This window comes from Lipotes vexillifer, unplaced genomic scaffold, assembly GCF_000442215.2.
Source record: "Lipotes vexillifer unplaced genomic scaffold, Lipotes_vexillifer_v1.1 scaffold555, whole genome shotgun sequence".
Classification (NCBI taxonomy): Eukaryota; Metazoa; Chordata; class Mammalia; order Artiodactyla; family Lipotidae; genus Lipotes; species Lipotes vexillifer.
The window spans coordinates 94,036-112,980 of record NW_006772693.1 but is presented as its reverse complement, the minus strand read 5'-3'; the positions used below and the strand labels follow the sequence as shown (position 1 = coordinate 112,980).

General features: G+C 39.0%; 1 protein-coding gene across 1 annotated transcript in view; it reads right to left on the bottom strand.

Annotated features, from left to right (window-relative positions):
* HECW2 (HECT, C2 and WW domain containing E3 ubiquitin protein ligase 2) overlaps positions 1–18,008 on the bottom strand; it is a 246,869-nt gene extending 228,861 nt beyond the window's left edge. Inside the window, exon 1 of the mRNA XM_007447815.1 lies at positions 17,699–18,008. Within this exon, the coding sequence (XP_007447877.1) occupies positions 17,699–17,990 (292 nt within the window). The 5' untranslated portion in view covers positions 17,991–18,008. The remainder of the gene's footprint in view (positions 1–17,698) is intronic.
* Between the last annotated feature and the right edge of the window lie 937 nt (positions 18,009–18,945).

Genomic DNA, 18,945 nt, shown 5'->3' with positions numbered 1-18,945 from the left:
CCTGGGGGCCTCAGCTGACACTGACCCAGAACAATTTCCATATTAACATCCTTGAACACTAATGATGCTATTCATCAACTGAAGTCCAAGTGCCATCATCATATTTCCTACATATAGTGTTTAGTTTTATTTTTTAACTCAACAAATACTTTATCCAAAAGTAATGGGCTGTACTCGGCAGTACAGCAAATGGAAAGAGAAAATGCTCTTTGCCTGGCTCAAATATGCAGTTTAATCATCATCATCATCATCATCATAGTCGATACCTCCTATACTCTTATTAAACCAAGTCCTGTGCCCAGCACTATACATGTATGCAGAAAAATCCTACTGGGGATTTTATTATTCCCTATGAGATTGCTACTGTTATCAGAGAGGGTAAGTAACCTGCTCAACATCACACAGGAAGCAAGTGGCAAAGCAGAGATTTAAATACATGTCTACCCAACTTCGTAGCCTCTGTTACGAGGTTGGGTACATGATCTCTAGCCTCTGTTGGGAGGTTTATGACAAAGGATAATAGACAGAGCATAAGCTACGAAGTCAGGAAAATTTCAACTCCTCCGTATTCTAATTGAAAATACCTTGAATTAAATTCTTGGTCTATTACTTTGGCTATAAAATGAGTATACTAACAACTGCCTAAATTAGACATTTGTTGCACTACACAGCATCCATCTCTCTCCTCATTCTCAGAAGTGTAGCTTGTATAGCATCACCCTCCCCACACACCTCCAGGCAGAACCTGGTTGGTTTGGAGGATAATTTGCATATGCCATTCTCCGGGCCACAGTTACTGATCCAGGGAAGGGCTAGGTTTGCTTGGTTCTTTTTAGTCACTGACAAATCCTAACTGATACACTACGCCATAAGGTTGTTTTAAGAATTAAATGAGGTAAGATGTGTAAAGCACTTAGTCTAATGCCTGGCAAAAATAAACTTACAGGGGCTTCCCTGGTGGCGCAGTGATTGAGAATCTGCCTGCCAATGCAGGGGACACGGGTTCGAGCCCTGGTCTGGGAAGATCCCACATGCTGCGGAGCAACTGGGCCCGTGAGCCACAATTACTGAGCCTGCGCGTCTGGAGCCTGTGCTCCGCGACAACAGAGCCCGTGATAGTGAGAGGCCCGCGCACCGCGATGAAGAGTGGCCCCCGCTTGCCACAACTAGAGAAAGCCCTCGCACAGAAACGAAGACCCAACACAGCCATAAATAAATAAATAAATAAATTTAAATCATACGGGCTTCTAAGAAGACCTCTGCTTAAAAAATAAATAAATAAATAAACTTACATTTATTAAATGTTTGGCAATAATGTGGAACATGGACCGGACTAGAGCATGTTAGACTGAGGAGATTACTTCTGTAGCTAATAAAAAAGACCTAAACAAAATGAGAATCAAGAGGTGACAGTGCCAGGAATCACTGCTAACTTAAAACTTACATCGCTGAGTAGCAGATTAGATGTGCAGGTTGAGGGAGGGGGTAGAAGTCAACACCTTGGGCAAGGTTGTCAAGCCTGAGAAACTAAAAATAAAAAAAGCATTTCCACTAACTAAAACAGGGAAATGAAGAACTGGTGTGGCATGTCAGTCAATTTGTTTTGAACAGGCTGAGTTTGAGGAATGCGTAGGATATTCAGAGAGACATGATCTCGGGAACTTTCAGCAGAGGTTGGGACTAGTTAGTGGTGTGCTGGTAAACTAGCTCTGGGTGAGTGGGAGGAAGCCCTGATTTGTAATGTTTGCCCCTTTTTGTGGTATAAATGCTCTTATCACACAGCTGCCTTCATGCTACTTACATGAGGAATTGGGAAGAGATGTGCAGAATTGGCTCTCATGAGCCAGGAAGAGATGGCTCCAGTCACCCTTGATGAAAATAAGCTTTCTGCTTAGACTGGCAGTGAATGAAATTGTTCAAGGTGAGAGGTTAAAAAGAAGAGAATTCATAATGAAGCCTGAAGAATACTTAGAGGATAAGGGTGAAAAGGTGGGGAGTTTCAGCAAAGAGGAAAAGAATGAATGGCCAGAAAACTGGGGGAGTTGGGACAGTGTCACATCCAATGAAGAAACAGCCTCAAAAACAGGGGGCAGTGGACAGCACGTAAGGCAGAGGGTGTGGACCGAAAAAGGCCTAGTGTCTGACTTTTAAGAGTATTGTTGACTTGAAGTGCACAGTTTTGGTAAATAGTAGAGGGAGAGAGACTCTATTGTAACCTCTTATAAATAATTCTCTATATATGTCATTTTTTCTTCCTATCCTTTTCTTTTCTTTTTTTTTTTTTTTTGCGGTACGCGGGCCTCTCACTGTTGTGGCCTCTCCCGTTGCTGAGCACAGGCTCCGGATGCACAGGCTCAGCGGCCATGGCTCACGGGCCTAGCCACTCCGTGGCATGTGGGATCTTCCCGGACCAGGGCACGAACCCACGTCCCCTGAATTGGCAGGTGGACTCTCAACCACTGTGCCACCAGGGAAGCTCCTTATCCTTTTCTTAATAGAGATATTAAAGAAATTTTGTTGAAATATTTCAGCTCATGGACACTTATGGGTGCTGGTCACATCTGCCTTTAGAAAACAGTAAATTACATCAGTTACAGTTTAGAGAAAGATGAGTAGGTTTGAAATTTTATGGCAAAGGAATTTAATAGGATCTAAGCAATCATATTAGATCCTCTCAGCCTTTCTTATGCCCAGAGGTTGTATATACACTCGACCCTGTGGATTTAAAATCCCAAGGAATGGGGTGCTCCACTGCAAAAGAAGCACAAGAAGTAACAGAACAATATATATCTCTATGTATCTGATATGAAGTCACCAGAAATAATGTGATGGTTTAAATGGAACTCTTTCAAGAACCATAAACAAATGTTAAACTCTAGGTAAAAATGCATACTGTAGTGTTTAGGGGTGAAGTGTACACTGATGTTTTCAATTTACTTTAAAATGCATCCAAAAATAAGATAGATTGATCAAGGGATAGATATGTGATGAAATAAATATAATAAGATGTTCATTGTATAATATAGGTAATGTGTATATGTGTGTGTTCACTGTACAATTCTTTCAAAATTTTCTGTATTTTTGATATTTTTCTAATAAAAATATTGGGAAAAATGCAAATAAATAAATAAATAAATTGAACTCTTTCACTGAAATATTGCTCAAAGTGATAATAAGTATTGGGTTGGGGGGTATTCTAGACAGTGGTATAAAAACTAGTAAAAAATGATTTATAAAATAAATCTCTATGAGCTTACTTTAAAGGAACTAACTCAGCATACGCTACAGAATCTTCAAAGATGAAGTGATTTTCAAAGGAGGCACAGCAAATACCCATTTAACAAACTCCGGTGTAACCGAAAGGCTTACTCGGGACAAGCAGAAAGACTGAGAAAGAGAACAATCTAAGAACAGTGGGAACCACGCCAGACCCTGAGCGCACGCCCCTGGGGGAGCATGAAATGTGCAGTTCTTCCAAGCATCCCACCAGGCTGAGTGGAATTTTAGTTTAAAATGATAGGTTTTTTGATATGAAAACAGCCCCTAAACACAAGCCAACTTCTTCTCTGGCACTCAAGCTAAGACAGGAGTCTGTTCCAATACTGGAAGAAAAGCTAGCTGCACTCAACTCATTGTTAAGTTGCATTGCCTTATTTTTTCAAGGGTAATTTTGACTACACTCAAAAATCACCTGCAGGAATTGACTTTAGCACCTAACTTCCTTTAAAAAGCAACTCCTCCAGTGTGGAGGAAGTTCCTATAGACACTATTTTTTCTGACTATTTCACTGAGTAACCATGGGTACATTACTTAATCCATCTGGGCCCTCAGCCTGTCATTTGTAAAATGAGGTCAGTGAAGTAAATGATCACTAATTTCTTTTCTAAATCTAAAACCTCTACAACACTATCTTTCAAAATAAATTTCAATAGATGAATAATATATTCTAATGATTCCAAATGACAAAAAAAAAAAAAAAAAACAATACTTCACTACCAGCATTTCCTTAAATAAGTAACAAGGTTTCCTTACATTTGAGTGAAACTTACTTAGAATGAGGAATTCTGGGGTTCTGTCATTAGCATCCACACAATGTGAAGATGATAATGTGGCTGCTTAACTTAGCATTATTGCCATGGTTAGAAAGACTAACAAGTAATAATAATACTTTCTAAAAGAAATTTTGTTAGTTTCGTAGCACTCCATTCAGGCAAATGAATCACATCATGGGCCCCAAAACTGACATATGCTGACCTATAACCTTGCTTAAATCAGCAGTTACAGTGGGTCATGTGCAAAGCACAAGTCACCTTGTTTATCCCTTTGAAATGGCTCAGGAATGACAAGTTTTGGCAGTTAAAGTGAACAGAGAAAAAAATGGCTGTTACACAGCCCCAAACTAAGAATTTAACCTCCTCCAGATGGTTCACTGAATTCTTCAGGCTCCCCTTTTCACATGAAATGTTTTATCATGTCAAAAATATGCCACAGACTTACACTTAAAGAAAAAAATCTATTTGTATGCTTTAAAAAGATACGCACTAAATATTTAGAATCCTATTAGTAATGTAAATTCGCAGTTGGAAGTTTCAAGATTTTTTTAGGTTAGTCTTTCAGTAACATATTTGCTTCTATATTACACCTTAATGCTATAACTATAGTCTAAAAAACTGTTCCTATTTTTGTAGAGTAAAAGGATGATCATTCCTTGATCCATCAATAATCACATAACAGCACTTGTTCATACTAGAATTGTAATAGTTATATATTTCTGAATGACAAAAACACTACAGATATTCCCCATGTCAAACTCACAGCCTTCAGGAAAACATCCAAGAGCGCTTAGAGTAGCAGATGCATATTTTTGAAAACAAGAGACCAAGAAAGGCCAAAAAAGTGAGCGTTTAAAGCAATAACAGTGAGTTCAGGGAGCAAATTTATTTCTATTTAAACATACAGTGCTTTCTATATTTTTTTCTTTTTTTTAATTTGGCTGCTTTGGGTCTTCATTGCTGCGCATGGCGATCGGGGGCTACACTTTTTTTTTTTTTTTTTTTTTTTGCGGTATGCGGGCCTCTCACTGTTGTGGCCTCTCCCGTTGTGGAGCACAGGCTCCGGACGCGCAGGCTCAGCGGCCATGGCTCACGGGCCTAGCCGCTCCGTGGGACGTGGGATCTTCCCGGAGCAGGGCACGAATCCGTGTCCCCTGCATCGGCAGGCGGACTCTCAACCACTGTGCCACCAGGGAAGCCTGGGGGCTACTCTTGGTTACAGTGCATGGGCTTCTCATTGCAGTGGCTTCTCTTGCTGTGGAGCACAGGCTCTAGGCGTGTGGGCTTCAGTAGTTGTGGCTCATGGGTTCAGTAGTTGTGGCTCACGGGCTCAGTAGTTGTGGCTCACGAGCTCAGTAGTTGCAGCACTCAGACTTTAGAGCACAGGCTCAGTAGTTGTGGTGCACGGGCTTAGTTGCTCTATGGCATGTGGGATCTTCCTGGACCAGGGCTCGAACCCGTGTCCCCTGCATTGGCAGGTGGATTCTTAACCACTGCGCCACCAGGGAAGTCCAATGCTTCCTATATTAAAAATAGAATCCATGGCTTAAGGAAACAGGAATCTAAAGGCCAACATATTGTATAATAATTGGGAAAAACCCTAGAATGACAGCACTTTATTAACTATGGATATTTTTAAAATTCTTTCAGATGCCTGGTACAAGGTAAACTCCTAATATTGTTGAATGAACAAATGAATGAATGAATACCAAAAATAATCTTTTGAATAAAATCATTAAGAGAAAACTACATAGATGGCCAACAGGCACATGAAAAGATGCTCAACATCACTGTCATCAGAGAAATGCAAATCAAAACCATAATGAGATATCACTTCACACACCTCACATTTGTTAGAATGGCTACCAACAAAAAGAACCCAATGGCGGGGTGGGGGAATGGGATGAATTGGGAGATTGGGATTGACATATATACACTAATATGTATAAAATAGATAACTAATAAGAACCTACTGTATAGCACAGGGAACTCTTACTTCAGTTAGCTGTACAGTAGAAACTAACACAACATTGTAAAACAACTATACCCCAATTAAAAAAAAATATGGACATAAAAAAAAAAGAACACAATAACAAATGCTGGTGAGGATGTAGAGAAAAGGGAACCCTCCTACGCTGTTGGTAGGAATGTAAACTGGTGCAGCCACTATGGAAAACAGTATGGAGGGTCCTCAAAAAACTAAAAATAGAACTACTCTATGATCCAGCAGTCCCACTCCTGGGTATATAAACACTAATTCGAAAAGATACATGCACCCTAATGTTCATAGCAGCATTATTTACAATTGCCAAGATATGGAAGCAACCTAAATGTCCATCAACAGATGACTGGATAAAGAAGTTGTGTGTTTGTGTGTGTGCGCGCACGTGCGCGCACACACACAATGGAATACTACTCAGCCATAAAAAAGAATGAAATTTTGCCATTTGTAACAAAATCAATGGACTTGGAGGATATTATGCTAAGTGAAATAAGTCAGACAGAGAAAGAAAAATACCGTATGATAGCACTTATATGTAGAGTCCAAAAAATACAACAAACTAGTGAATATAACAAAAAAGAAGCAGACTCACACATATAGAGAACAAATTAGTGGTTACCAGCGGGGAGAGGGAAGCGGGGAGGGGCAATATAGGGATAGAGAATTAAGAGGTACAAACTATTATGTATTAAATAAGCTACAAGGATATATTGTACAGCTCAGGAATTATAGCCAATATTTTATAATAACTATAAATGGAGTATAACCTTTAAAAATTGTGAATCACTATACTGTACAATCATAACGTATATAATATTAACATCAACTATACTTCAATAAAAAAGAAGAAACATAACATGAAATAATCTTCAATTAAAAAGTATTTACTTTTGTGTCATAATTGCTCTAGCCTAAAGCCTATTCTTTAATGAAATTAATTGATCTGGATGAATAATGTGGCACTGAAAGCTGCTCAGGACACAACATGAACAGGACACAGTTAAAGAGTTAAGAGTGCAACTGAAGAGACAAATGTGGAAGAAGATAAATTACAACACAGTGCAACCAGCACTGAAACAGTGATGCAAAAAAGTTTCTAAGGGAGCAGGAAAACGGACTGACTGCTTGAAGGAGATGGGGGGGGTGCATGACAGAGTGGGTGGCTTCTGAATCCTGTCTAAAAGGATACATAGAAGTCAGCCAGGAAGAAAGGGGATGGAGACAGACGCGCAACCTTCAAACATTGCACATGAAGCCCTTCATGGGAAAGACTGCATCTGCATGTGCAATTCCCGCCTCCTAGAATGACTCTTTTACCTTCTTGGTGAAGCCCGTTCTATACCCTTCCCATCCCCGAATCCATCTCAAGCACTAAACTGTTCCCCCTCCATGCTCTCATGGCCTCTGTAACGTTGTTCTGAACACACTGCATCATGCACTCCACTAAACTCTGAGCTGATCCATGTTGTATCCTATTGTCTAGTGGCAGGCAAATAGGAGGCTCTCAACAAATGTTTGAAGTTGGTGTGGCAGCTACCTCCTACGAAACAATTCCCCTTGTATACATATCACAAGTGTTAGCTTGTTCCATCTTCCTCGCAATTGTGTAAAGTTGGTATTGTTCCCACTTTGCATATGAAGAAACGGAGGCTCAGAATGGTTAAAAAACTCCCAAGCACCAACTAAGTGACAGAGTCAGAATCTAAATCCATGTCTGTCTCACACCCCAATTCCAAAACCATCCTCTTATCCACACTATTCCTGATGCTGAGTTGATGGATTCATGAGACTTAACCCAGTTCAAGTTTGTTTGTAATTAAGGTATTAGTGTGGTTCTCATAATGATTTTATGAACTACAGTAAATTGAGCAAATATGACCATCTATCATATTTACTCGTTGTTTTATAAATTTTGATGTAAGAGAAGAAAAAATCAGGTTTTCTCAATGAGTAGATAAACACTAGGAGTTTGCAATTCATAACTGAAATAAAAAATACAAATCAGTTTTTCTCAATGAGCATGCATACATTGAGAGTTTGCAATTCACAGCTGAAATAAAAAATACACACAGAAGGTAGAACTACAAGAACTCAGAGGAAGAATTCCTTAATGTCACCATTAAAACTGTGTTACAACACTCTGGTACTCAAAACTTAAAACAGACTGAAGATCTGAGTTGTTCTATACAGTTTCTCTGAAGTCCATAGGAAGTGAAGTGAGTCTGTAGTTATTCAAAAATCCAACAATGTCATTCAGATTGTAGGAAACAACTGACGGAAATTAATATGATGACTTTGATAGTTATCACAGCTCTATACCTCAAAGACTGCCAGGATAAGCCTGGTTTAAACTAAAGATACAAACAAATGGTACAAAATAAAATGTGTGAGAGCCCATAAAGGGGAAAACTCACTGGAGAAAATGAAGAGAAGATTTCAGACATACCTGACATCTTTTATCATTACCTACATTAACCAGAAAAAAGAATTATTTGATTTGGTAAATCAACAAGGGTTTGAAGTTAAAATTTAAACTCCTCCTACTTGCTTCCATTTATTTTAGAATGCAACTTCGGGGGGTGGGGTGTGTGTGTGAGTGTGTGTGTGTGTGTGTGTGTGTGTGTGTGTGTGTGTGTGTGTGTTGCAAGAAAGTCAAACCCCATGTACTCTAGTTTTGCTGATTCAGATGTCTTTTCTTTTCATCCTTAAATTATTTACTCACTCAATAAATTGTTGCTTTAAGCCACTAAGTTTTGTGGTGATTTGTTATGCAAAATATATAACCAGAACAATTCCTATCTATGAAAAAAACACAATAATAATAAAGACAATATGGAAGAAAGGGTTTTAAACAGGATGGAATTAAATGTCAACAATAAAAAAGAAGATGGGAAGGGAAGTGATTGTAGTGAATCTCTCCTAAGATCCTTGTACAGTTTGAGAGGTGCTTAAATATACTGATTCATTAAAACCTTTGTTAATTATACATGACCTGTATTTTAGGGTGACCACTAACAGACCAGAACTAGAATGTTCAACTGCCAAGCAAACAGATTGAAGAAGAAAGTGGAAGGTAGGGATGAGTTAAGAAAACTCATCATTTCAACTGAAGGCATAAAAGTAGAAGGAAAAAAATACCTATGAAAAAGCAGGCAATATATAGAAAACAAAATAAGATGTGGAAATAAATCCAAATATATGAAAAAATAATACCAAATGTAAAAACACTAAATGCACCAATTTTAAAAGATGGTCACACAGATTGGATAAAAATCATAAAGCTATAGATGATTTACAGCAGATATATCTGAAGCAGTCAAAGAATGGCTGAAAGTAAATTGGTGGGAAAACATACATCAAGCAAAAACTAACCAAAAGGAAGCTAATAGGGCAACTGATAACAGACAAACTGACTTTAAGAGAGATATCAGGATTAAAAAGATGGCATTATAAATGTTCATTCTTTATTGATGTGCCCACTATTTAGTCCTTAGGAAAGTATGAAAAGCCAATTAAAACAAACATTACAAAATCAGCATGTGTGGTAAGGATTATTTTGTACTTAGTAATGGGTTATATCAGAATGAAACATTTGTAAACCTCAGGCCAATGGTATTTTCACAAAGTATTTACAATTATTTAACATTTAATAATTATGGCACCTACATAAGCCTCCTTTAGGGAAAAGTGACACAAATCAGCATGGGGGAAAAATCAAGTAGTATTTAGAGAATAACTGGATAGAAAATAAAAACCATGTCACTATGGAGAGAAGAATACCTATTTCAAGTATTGCTTTCAACCAGTATGTTAGGGGATAAAATATACTAAAGTGTCTTCAGTACACTGAGCTATACAATTTTTTGAAACCTACGTCATGTCCAGGGAAGTGTTCCATTACCATTTTGAACTCACGGACTCCTCTGTGAACCAAATCTTCAACATGCATAATAAAGGAAGATCCATGATCATCTGAGACACCAATGCAATGCTGTGAATTCAGATTTCAGTAACTTATTGTGCATCCATAATGTTGGGTATTATCCTTGGTCCTGCCCTAGATGTGTCCTCTCATTCAGTCTTCTGAACACCTTGCAAAGTATATCCCAAAGTATGACACTTTCTAACCTCCAGCATCTATTCTTGCAGCGACTATGGAATACCAGACATGTTGTTAGCAAGACACATCTACTATGGCAGAGATACCGACTGCTCACCAAATAGCCAAGGGCTTCTCCCCATTTCCCAGTCCCCATGCAGTTAGGCAGATCACGAGACTAGTGCTGAACGACGGACTCTGAGCAGAAATGAAATGTGTCACTTTGGGGACAAAGCATTTAAGAACTGGTATAAAAGTCTCCAGCTCTCTCTTCCCTTGACACCTGCACAAAGAGGCCCTATGTTCCAGATGGTGTAATGACAAGATGGTTGAGACTTTAATAATCCAGTATGGCAAAACTCAAGAGGTGGTAAGCTTGAGTCCCTAAGCAAGCCCCCATGTTGGATACATAGCATTAGTAATAAATCATCTTTTGTCTGTTAAGCCACTAAGGATTCAGGAGTAGTTAATTACTGTAGCATAATCTGACCTATCCTAATACAACAAGGTGACAAAAAGTAATTTAGAGTTAAGTTGTTCCAAAAAATAATTTCATTTCCAAAGCTATTATTTTCTAAGAGAATTTTTTTTTTTAATTTAAAGACATGAGCTAAAACAACACTTCTTTGGCAGTAATCATGTAAAAATACTCCAAAAAAGAGTTTAAGAACAAATACTCTTAACTGTTTTTGACAGCTGTTCTGGAAACTAAATACCTAATACATAAATTATTTGTTCCATTTGACTGAATTTCAGATTAAACTGCAGCTTTCCTATCACCTTGGAAAGCATGCTGGTTTAGAACCTACATAATACTCAACTTAGAACACTGCATTATTTAGCATTCATATTTTAAGTGTTCTGTATAATTCCTAGAGCTCAATTTCAAAAGAATGGATTTTGTTTTCTGTAAGCAGAAGTAAGCCAGTATGCCACTTTAATCTGGAAATCCCTTCTTATGGACGCACTCAGTGGGTAAATTCACACTGCTGCTTTAGACTACCAAGGAGATGATTTCATTATTATTAACCGTAGCCAACATAAGGATGATAGTTTACAATCAGCAGGCCCTTACAATGAGTCCAGGTACCTTGCTAAGAGCACTGCATGCATTATCTCATTTAATTCTCATGATACTGGCACTTTCCTTAGTCTTTTTTTTTTTTTTAAGATGAGAAACCTGAGGTTTAAAAAGATTACATAATTCTCCCAAGCTAGTAAGTAGATCTGAATTTACTAGTCTGTCTGACTCTAGAGCCTGTCCTGTTAATCACTGATAACCTCAGAGTTTCTCAAAGTGTGCTGCGTGTGACAATCCTGGGTGGCCCACAGACACAGTTATTCCTAACTGTTAATGTATGTTAGGAAGAAACATAGCTAACACAGCAAGCCTTTCCCAGACCTTACTGCTTAGAACAAGGTCAGGGTACATAACCAGTTTGCTTTCTTTTAATCAGATGGTTTAAAGAAAAAGATTAATAGCACAAGTGATAATCCCAATATTGCAAAAACCAAGAAAGTGCTGAGAAAATAACTAAAGGTTGAAAAACACTGGACTATATTTTTCAACACAGAGGGGAAAACATGAAGACTGGGACACAGGACTCTTAAGTCCCAGCCTTGACTGACTCCAAGTAACTGAATGGTATCACCATTCTGGACCTCAGTTTTTTTATCTATAAAACATCAGCTTAAATTTGGAGCTCAAAAATACATAATCCCGGGCTTCCCTGGTGGCGCAGTGGTTGAGAGTCCGCCTGCCGATACAGGGGACATGGGTTTGTGCCCCGGTCTGGGAAGATCCCACATGCCGCAGAGCAGCTGGGCCCGTGAGCCGTGGCCACTGGGCCTGCACGTCCAGAGCCTGTGCTCCACATCGGGAGGGGCCACAGCGGTGAGAGGCCCGTGTACCGCAAAGAAAAAAAAAAAAGACATGATCCCAATGCCTTGGATAACTACTGCAACTTTATTTTACCATCCAAATGCAAAGAAGTATGAAAAATGTCATAATACATAAGCCAGGATTTTTTTAAGACAGGGTCAAAGTACAACTGTTCTGCCATCTATCTTTGAAGATACAATCAACGCACAGAACTGAGAGGTATACTCAAAGGATGGTCCAGACAATGCTGGTAAATTATTTATCTGTTACGGTCGATGACAAGATAAGAACCTTGATCCAGAATATGAAATACCTACATCAATAAGCACTTTATTTAGTTTAGATGATTTTTTAAGATTTTCTCAATGAAGGAAGCCATTACACTGATTTACATTCTGGAGAATGTTTCTTATCGAGTTACAGATCAGTAACAAACAGTTCAGAGACCAGCACTGTGAGAAGCACAGGTGTACAGCACAGTGTAAACTTCTAATTTTCATAATGTGCATTTTCCCAGTTCTGTTCAGGTACCTGAAGTTGCCTGCACGTAAGAAATGGCAAATTAAGCTTCTTGAAGTGTTTCTCTTTTGAACAGCCAGAAAAATAAGCACAAGATTAAAGGTTAAGGGGAATTAGATAGTGAGCCTGAAACAAATTTAATATTTTCTGCCTCCACTTTAAAAAGTGTCCACTTGAATTTTCGTGGAAAGCTGTTTGTGTTGAGTACCCTAAGGGTTCTTGCACAAGATAAGCATTTGGTTCTTTTTATTTAGAGAGCTTAGGAGGAGGCAATGAGTAGCACTATTAAATTTGTGAGGGGTTGATTCTAATTTTAGATACCAACACTAAATTATAAACCTAGTGATTTCTGGAAACCATCTGCAAGGCATTAATTGTTGTAATTTGGAGATTTGGGGCTATAGGTACATTGTGATCATCTCTGGAAATCTCAGGGTGTATATGAGACTTTCCGGAAGGAGAAAATATAATTAGCTTCTGCTTTAAGAACAATGTTCACACTCAAAGTTTCCCCAAATGATGTTCTGATATTTTCAAACTTTTTTTCTTTATATTCCCAATAGGATCTCTACATTGCTAAACTGCCTGAAGAAAGATTTATGTTTCTGATCCAGAAGGATATGTTTTCCCTCCAGATTAGTAGTGCTAAAAGTCATCTGGAACAAGCTGTACAGTGCAAAACGTTATTAGCAATTAGCCAAACAAAAACAAATCACACTTCTAGGTAGGAAGAAAATGTAAGCCAAGAGAAATATGATCAAAGTGCGGAGTGTGCCAATAAGCCACACCTCGCCAGGCCTATGTTCCACCCAAATCCTTCCCCTTTGGGACTTATTTCTATAGAGACCATCTCTCAGTTCCACAAATAAAACTAGACATTGCTAGGAAACAGTCCAGCTTCTCAGGACACAGCTGAAGAGGAGTGGCTGCTTCCTACTAAGAGGTATAGAAACCTGAAGCTATTCCCGCTATATGTGTTTCTATGAAACCTATTTCACAGAGCCTGAGAGAGAACTTATTATGCATATGCCTCTTTAGTCATAACAGCCTTAAATTTAGGACATAACTTGGACCCCAACATTCTTTTCCCCATCTTAGCCCTGCATTTCCTCTTTTCTTTCAGGTCTTCTCCAAATGCATCATCTCACCTATCTTCCCTTCACAGGGCCCAAGAAAATTGTTTTGTACATTTTCAAATTACTAACTGCTCATTTGAAAGATTCTTCCCATCACGTCATTGATTCTATTGAACTCTTGAAAATTTCTGCATGGCATGGAGTTACAGTTTTCAAATTTTTTATGTCAATTTTTTGTTACTTCTTTTAAAAACAACTGAGTGGTTTTTACCTATATTAAAGCAGCCCAAGCCCTCACCCTGAAGCAGTAACTATGGAAGTAGCCCACTCACTCTTCATCCTGCCTTTAAAAGCAGTTGTGTTCCTCCTTTCCCCTTTCTCATCATAACAGCCACCCCAGTGACTCAGTTAGGAATAACTGCTGGTACAAGAAAGCCTCACTAATGATGACTTAAACAGAGGTGAAGATTTTTTTTTCATATATAGCAAGAACTTTGGAGTTCCAGTCCAAGCTCTTTCTTTCTTCTCTGTAATTCTTGGCTCTTAATTTTCTTGATTGATAACTTATGGTTGCTACATGGATGCCACAACTCAAGATATCACATCCTTTCACCAGAGTCCCAAGTACAAGAGAAAGGGAGGTTTAAAGACTCTTCATGAGGCTCTGGTTTTTCAATAGAAAAGGAAGTTTCCCCTAAGTCTTTCCCTTACATATCACTGGCCAGAACTGGGTCACCTGTGTACTCCCTGACTACTCACTAGTTGGACTACCACATCAGTTTAGACCCTTCCTGAGTCTGGAGAGGGCCTGCCTGCCCTGAGATCAAGGGCTTGCTGCCCACCCCCTGACCCCATAAGGAAGAAGGGATCAGGAGATGGTTGCCAGCTAAAGACCACAGTGCTGTCACCCGTCCCTCACTACGTGGGATGGCAAAGTCCCCACAGAAGTGAGGCTGTCTCCAGTCCAGAGGTCAGAACAGTCCATCCTAGCCCCAGGAAAGAAATGGATATCTCTGCTTAAACGAAGGTCCCTGTCACTCACTTTGAGGTCCCAGATAGCCAATCTTTCTTTTAAACACAGCTGTGGTTCTGCAACTACATAAATGAGCCATCCTTAATGTTCTAGATGTTAGGACCGGTGCCTTTTAAAGCCATTAACTGTGGAAGACCTGTTAAAACCAACAGCCTGAAAATACCACATACGTCATTCCACCTACATGATACTTTTATTTCTGAATTCTAGTCTCTGTGTTCATCCCATCCCCTTAAGAGGTCTGAGGGTGCCAATTCCTCACACCTTTTCCATGCTAGGGATCTAAAACTATTAGAAAATACACTAAGAAGGAGACAAACATATGGGACTTAAACTATCATTTATTATTTATTCAGAGTTCTCTGGAAATGGCTAGATGCGGAAATTAAGTGGAACCTCTTACTGTCTACCCTAAATCAAAAGCAGGGGAGAAATTTCTGCTTCAGGCCATATTGCAGAAATTAGTTCCAGACTTGCCTTCCTAATGAAGCAACTGTAAAACTAGAAGGCAGTGGTTTTCTGCCATTGAACAATAGATTAAAATCCCAAAGTGAAGGGAAACTTATAAGTTGACTCCACGACCACCCAGATCTCAGCTGGGGGACAATTTCCTGGCAGTTCTTATGAGCTAAGGAGGCAGCAATCAGAGTTTGGGTCAACTGAAGTGGCTAGAATCTCCAGGCAAGGCAATGGAAAGGAAAGAGCTATGGGGGGATGAAGGCCAGAAGTCCACATGGGGATCCCCCATAAGCCCTTGGCTAAGGTCTGGGCTGCACATGTGCAGGGCAAGACTACCAAGGCTTCTTTCCAGAGAGCAGCTGCTACAGGACTGAGAGTGGAGTGGAGTTAGAGAAGTCAAGCAGTGCTGGAGAACACTGGAGTTACAGCTGAGCCAGAGAGAAAGCTTAACATTCCAGGCATGCAGCTAAGACATCAGAAATGCCACTACTTAGGAATAAGCACAAAGTCCTAGAGTAAAGCCTAGTAGACCTACTCTAACAAAGCCCCAAACCAAGCCCTAACAAAGTCCACAGAGGAGACCAAACTTGAAGGCTGAATGCCATCAAGCTAGAAGTGCTGCATAACTACACTGGGCTTTCCATAGATCCATTCTAACCAAGTGTTAAATCACACGTAGTAAGCTCAAGGAAATAAATCTGCCAACTAGAATAAAAATTAACATTAAAATAAAATGTATGCCACAGAACTCAGGATTTCTACAGTACAGAATCCTCAACGTCCAGTGTAAAGTAAAAAATTGCTGAATATACAAAGAAACAGGAAAATGGGACTCATGGTCAAGAGAAAAACAGACAATAAAAACGGACCCTTAGGTGACCCCCAGAGATATTGGATTTAGCAGAGAATTTAAAGCAGCTGTATTCAAATCAATTCAAAGACCTGAACAAAGATATGGTCTGACAGACTTAAGACATAGGGACTCTCATAAGAGTAACTAAAACTATAAAAAGAGAAATCCATATTCTATCAATGAAAAGTCAAATAACTGAAATTTTAAAATCCATTGGATGGGCCTGACAGGAGAATGAAGATAAAAAAAGAAAAAGTTAGTGAACTTGAAGATAGGTAAGTAGAAATGGTTGAATTTGAATACCAAAGAGATTAAAGAACAATTAACTAGAGCCTCAGGATCTTGTAGAACAATATGAAATGATGTAACGAATGTGTAACTGAAGTCTCAGAAAAACAAGAAGAAAGTGAAAATAGATAGAAAAAATATCTGAAAATATAATGGCCAAAATTTTCACAGTTTTCATTAAAAACATTTACTTAAAAAACTCAAAGAATCACAACCAGGATAAATAAAAAGCAAATCACACCTAGGTACATAATAGACAAACTGCTGAAAACCAAGATAAAGAAAAAAATGTTGAAAGTAGCCAAAAGGGAAAAAAAGAAACACATTTCATATAGGGAAGCAAAAATACAATGAGGATACGTAAGAAAGGTACAGAAACAGCTTGAAATAAACTAAAGAAGAATAGCACTTTTCAAAAGAGATTTATTTCCTAATTCTATTTTCCTAGCTATATCTTTGGACTAATTCCAGATTTAGGACTCTAGCCTATTCTCTAGAAAGTGAAATATAAGAACACCAAGATTTTGTGACTTTGGTCACTTGGGAATAAGATAAACTCTTGTTGTGGAGCACAGGCTCTAGGCACACGGGCTTCAGTAGTTGCAGCACATGGGCTCAGTAGTTGTGGCTAACGAGCTCTGGAGCACAGGCTCAGTAGTTGTGGCGCACGGGCTTAGTTGCTCCACGGCATGTGGGATCTTCCCAGACCAGGGATCGAACCTGTGTCCGCTGCATTAGCAGGCAGATTCTTAACCATTGTGCCACCAGGGAAGCCCCCCCCTTTTTTTTTTTTTTTTTGATTTTTGCTTTCAATTAAAGTAGATACTTATATTTTCTGGAATGTGCTATTCATCGTGCACTCACCTATGAATAAAAGATGCAAATCAGCTCAACAGAGCTAGGACACTTTCATTAAAACAAATAGTAACCTATTTCTAAGTCATTTGTTAGGAGAATATGACACTTTCTTTACCTAATTGATCTAGGACACATCAAGGAATTTTGAAATAAAAAGATACTTTAGACTACAAGTTGTTCTTAATGTAATTCAACCTTCTGAAACAGCACATTTTTTCGTATCAGTTATCTAAATCTAAACATCCTTTCATCGGTTTAAAAGTACTAGTAAATGTTAATAGCCACCTCTTTCCAAAATGCGGTTATTGATCAAGGGCAAAGTGAAGTTTTAAAAAGAAAATACTGCAGGTTCTGACATTTAATTAAGGTAGAGATATATATAACCACAGTATTCATATCAGCAAAAGGTATTTATAATTGTTGACTGCCCCCCGCCCCAAAGAAGAAGAAAAAGTTCCTAGGATCTGGCTGCTTTAAATTATGTGTGTGAATTTCTTCCCAGGAGAAAACAGAATAATATAATGTCAGAGTGAAATGTATGATCAAGTCACAAGCAAGTCCAGTTCATTTGACTCACCTATGTGATAAAGTCCAATCCAATCACTGGGGTCCACCTCCTCTTTAATGTCCCAGAAGATGATGAGGTTCTGAGCTTGCCCCAGCGTGTACTCATACATGCTGGCAGTCAGGCTGGAGCGGCTCTCAGAAGTCACCAGATCGGTGTCGCTGTTGGCCCGCTGTAGAGTCATATTCTCGGGCATGGAGCTCTGGGCGGCCAGGCTCTGGAGGTTCTCTGGACTCAGTGTGTACCGCATCTGGGGATTTCGACGCCTCACAAAAAGCAGGTGCTCCCGGGCTGAGCTAGCCATTCCGTCTGCCTCTCTGAGGTTGGCTTTCTACGAAGCTGTGAGAGACAAACAAGCACAAAGCATTAGTGCTACAATGCAAGGAATTAAGTTTAAGCTTCCCAGATAAAAAGACTTTATGAGTGTTTGTTAAAGCTTAACCATGCAATAATCTTCTGCTGTCAAAATAAAACCTATTATTCTGCTGTCAAGTGATGATTGTCAGAAACAACTTCTATAGACTGAGGTCACAAGACGGCAAAGGCCATCAAACACCTGTGGCCCTCAATTTCACTGGGCACAGCTTCCTCTGAGCAATTCAGGAGACTTCCCTACCATCCCTTTTACGGCTATTCTTTCTCCTTCAGAAATGGCACCCTCCTTTCCTTCACATATTCATTTGCTGATGCAATTAAATTTTAAAATAGCAAGACAGAAAATTTTGAGACATGTTCAACAGAGTTGAAATATACTACTGAGGACAAGTTCTATTTCCTTACCATAGGAATGAAACTCACTAAACCCTTTTTCAGGAGCTTGCTCAAATGTTACCTCCTCACTTAAATAGAGTTGGCCATCCTGTTTAAAACTGCAACAGCCTAGCATTTCCCATCCCTCCTTCCTGGCTTTACTTTTCTCAAAAGCAATTACTCTGATCTGATGTACCACCACATAGTACCATGCACTTATTTATTTGGTTACTGTGTACTTTCCCCCACAAGAATGTAAGCTTGGGGAAAGAACACTCTTCAGTAAAAGGTGATTGGAAAAATTGGGCAACCATGTGCAAAAGAATGAAACTGGACCACTGTCTTACACCATGCACAAAAATCAACTGAAAATGGCTTAAAAACTTGAAATAAAGCTCCAAGAAGAAAACACAGACCAAAAATTCTTTGACAGAAATCGTAGCAATATTTTTTTGGTTCTGACTCCTAAGGCAAAGGAAACAAAAGCAAAAATAAACAAATGGGATCTA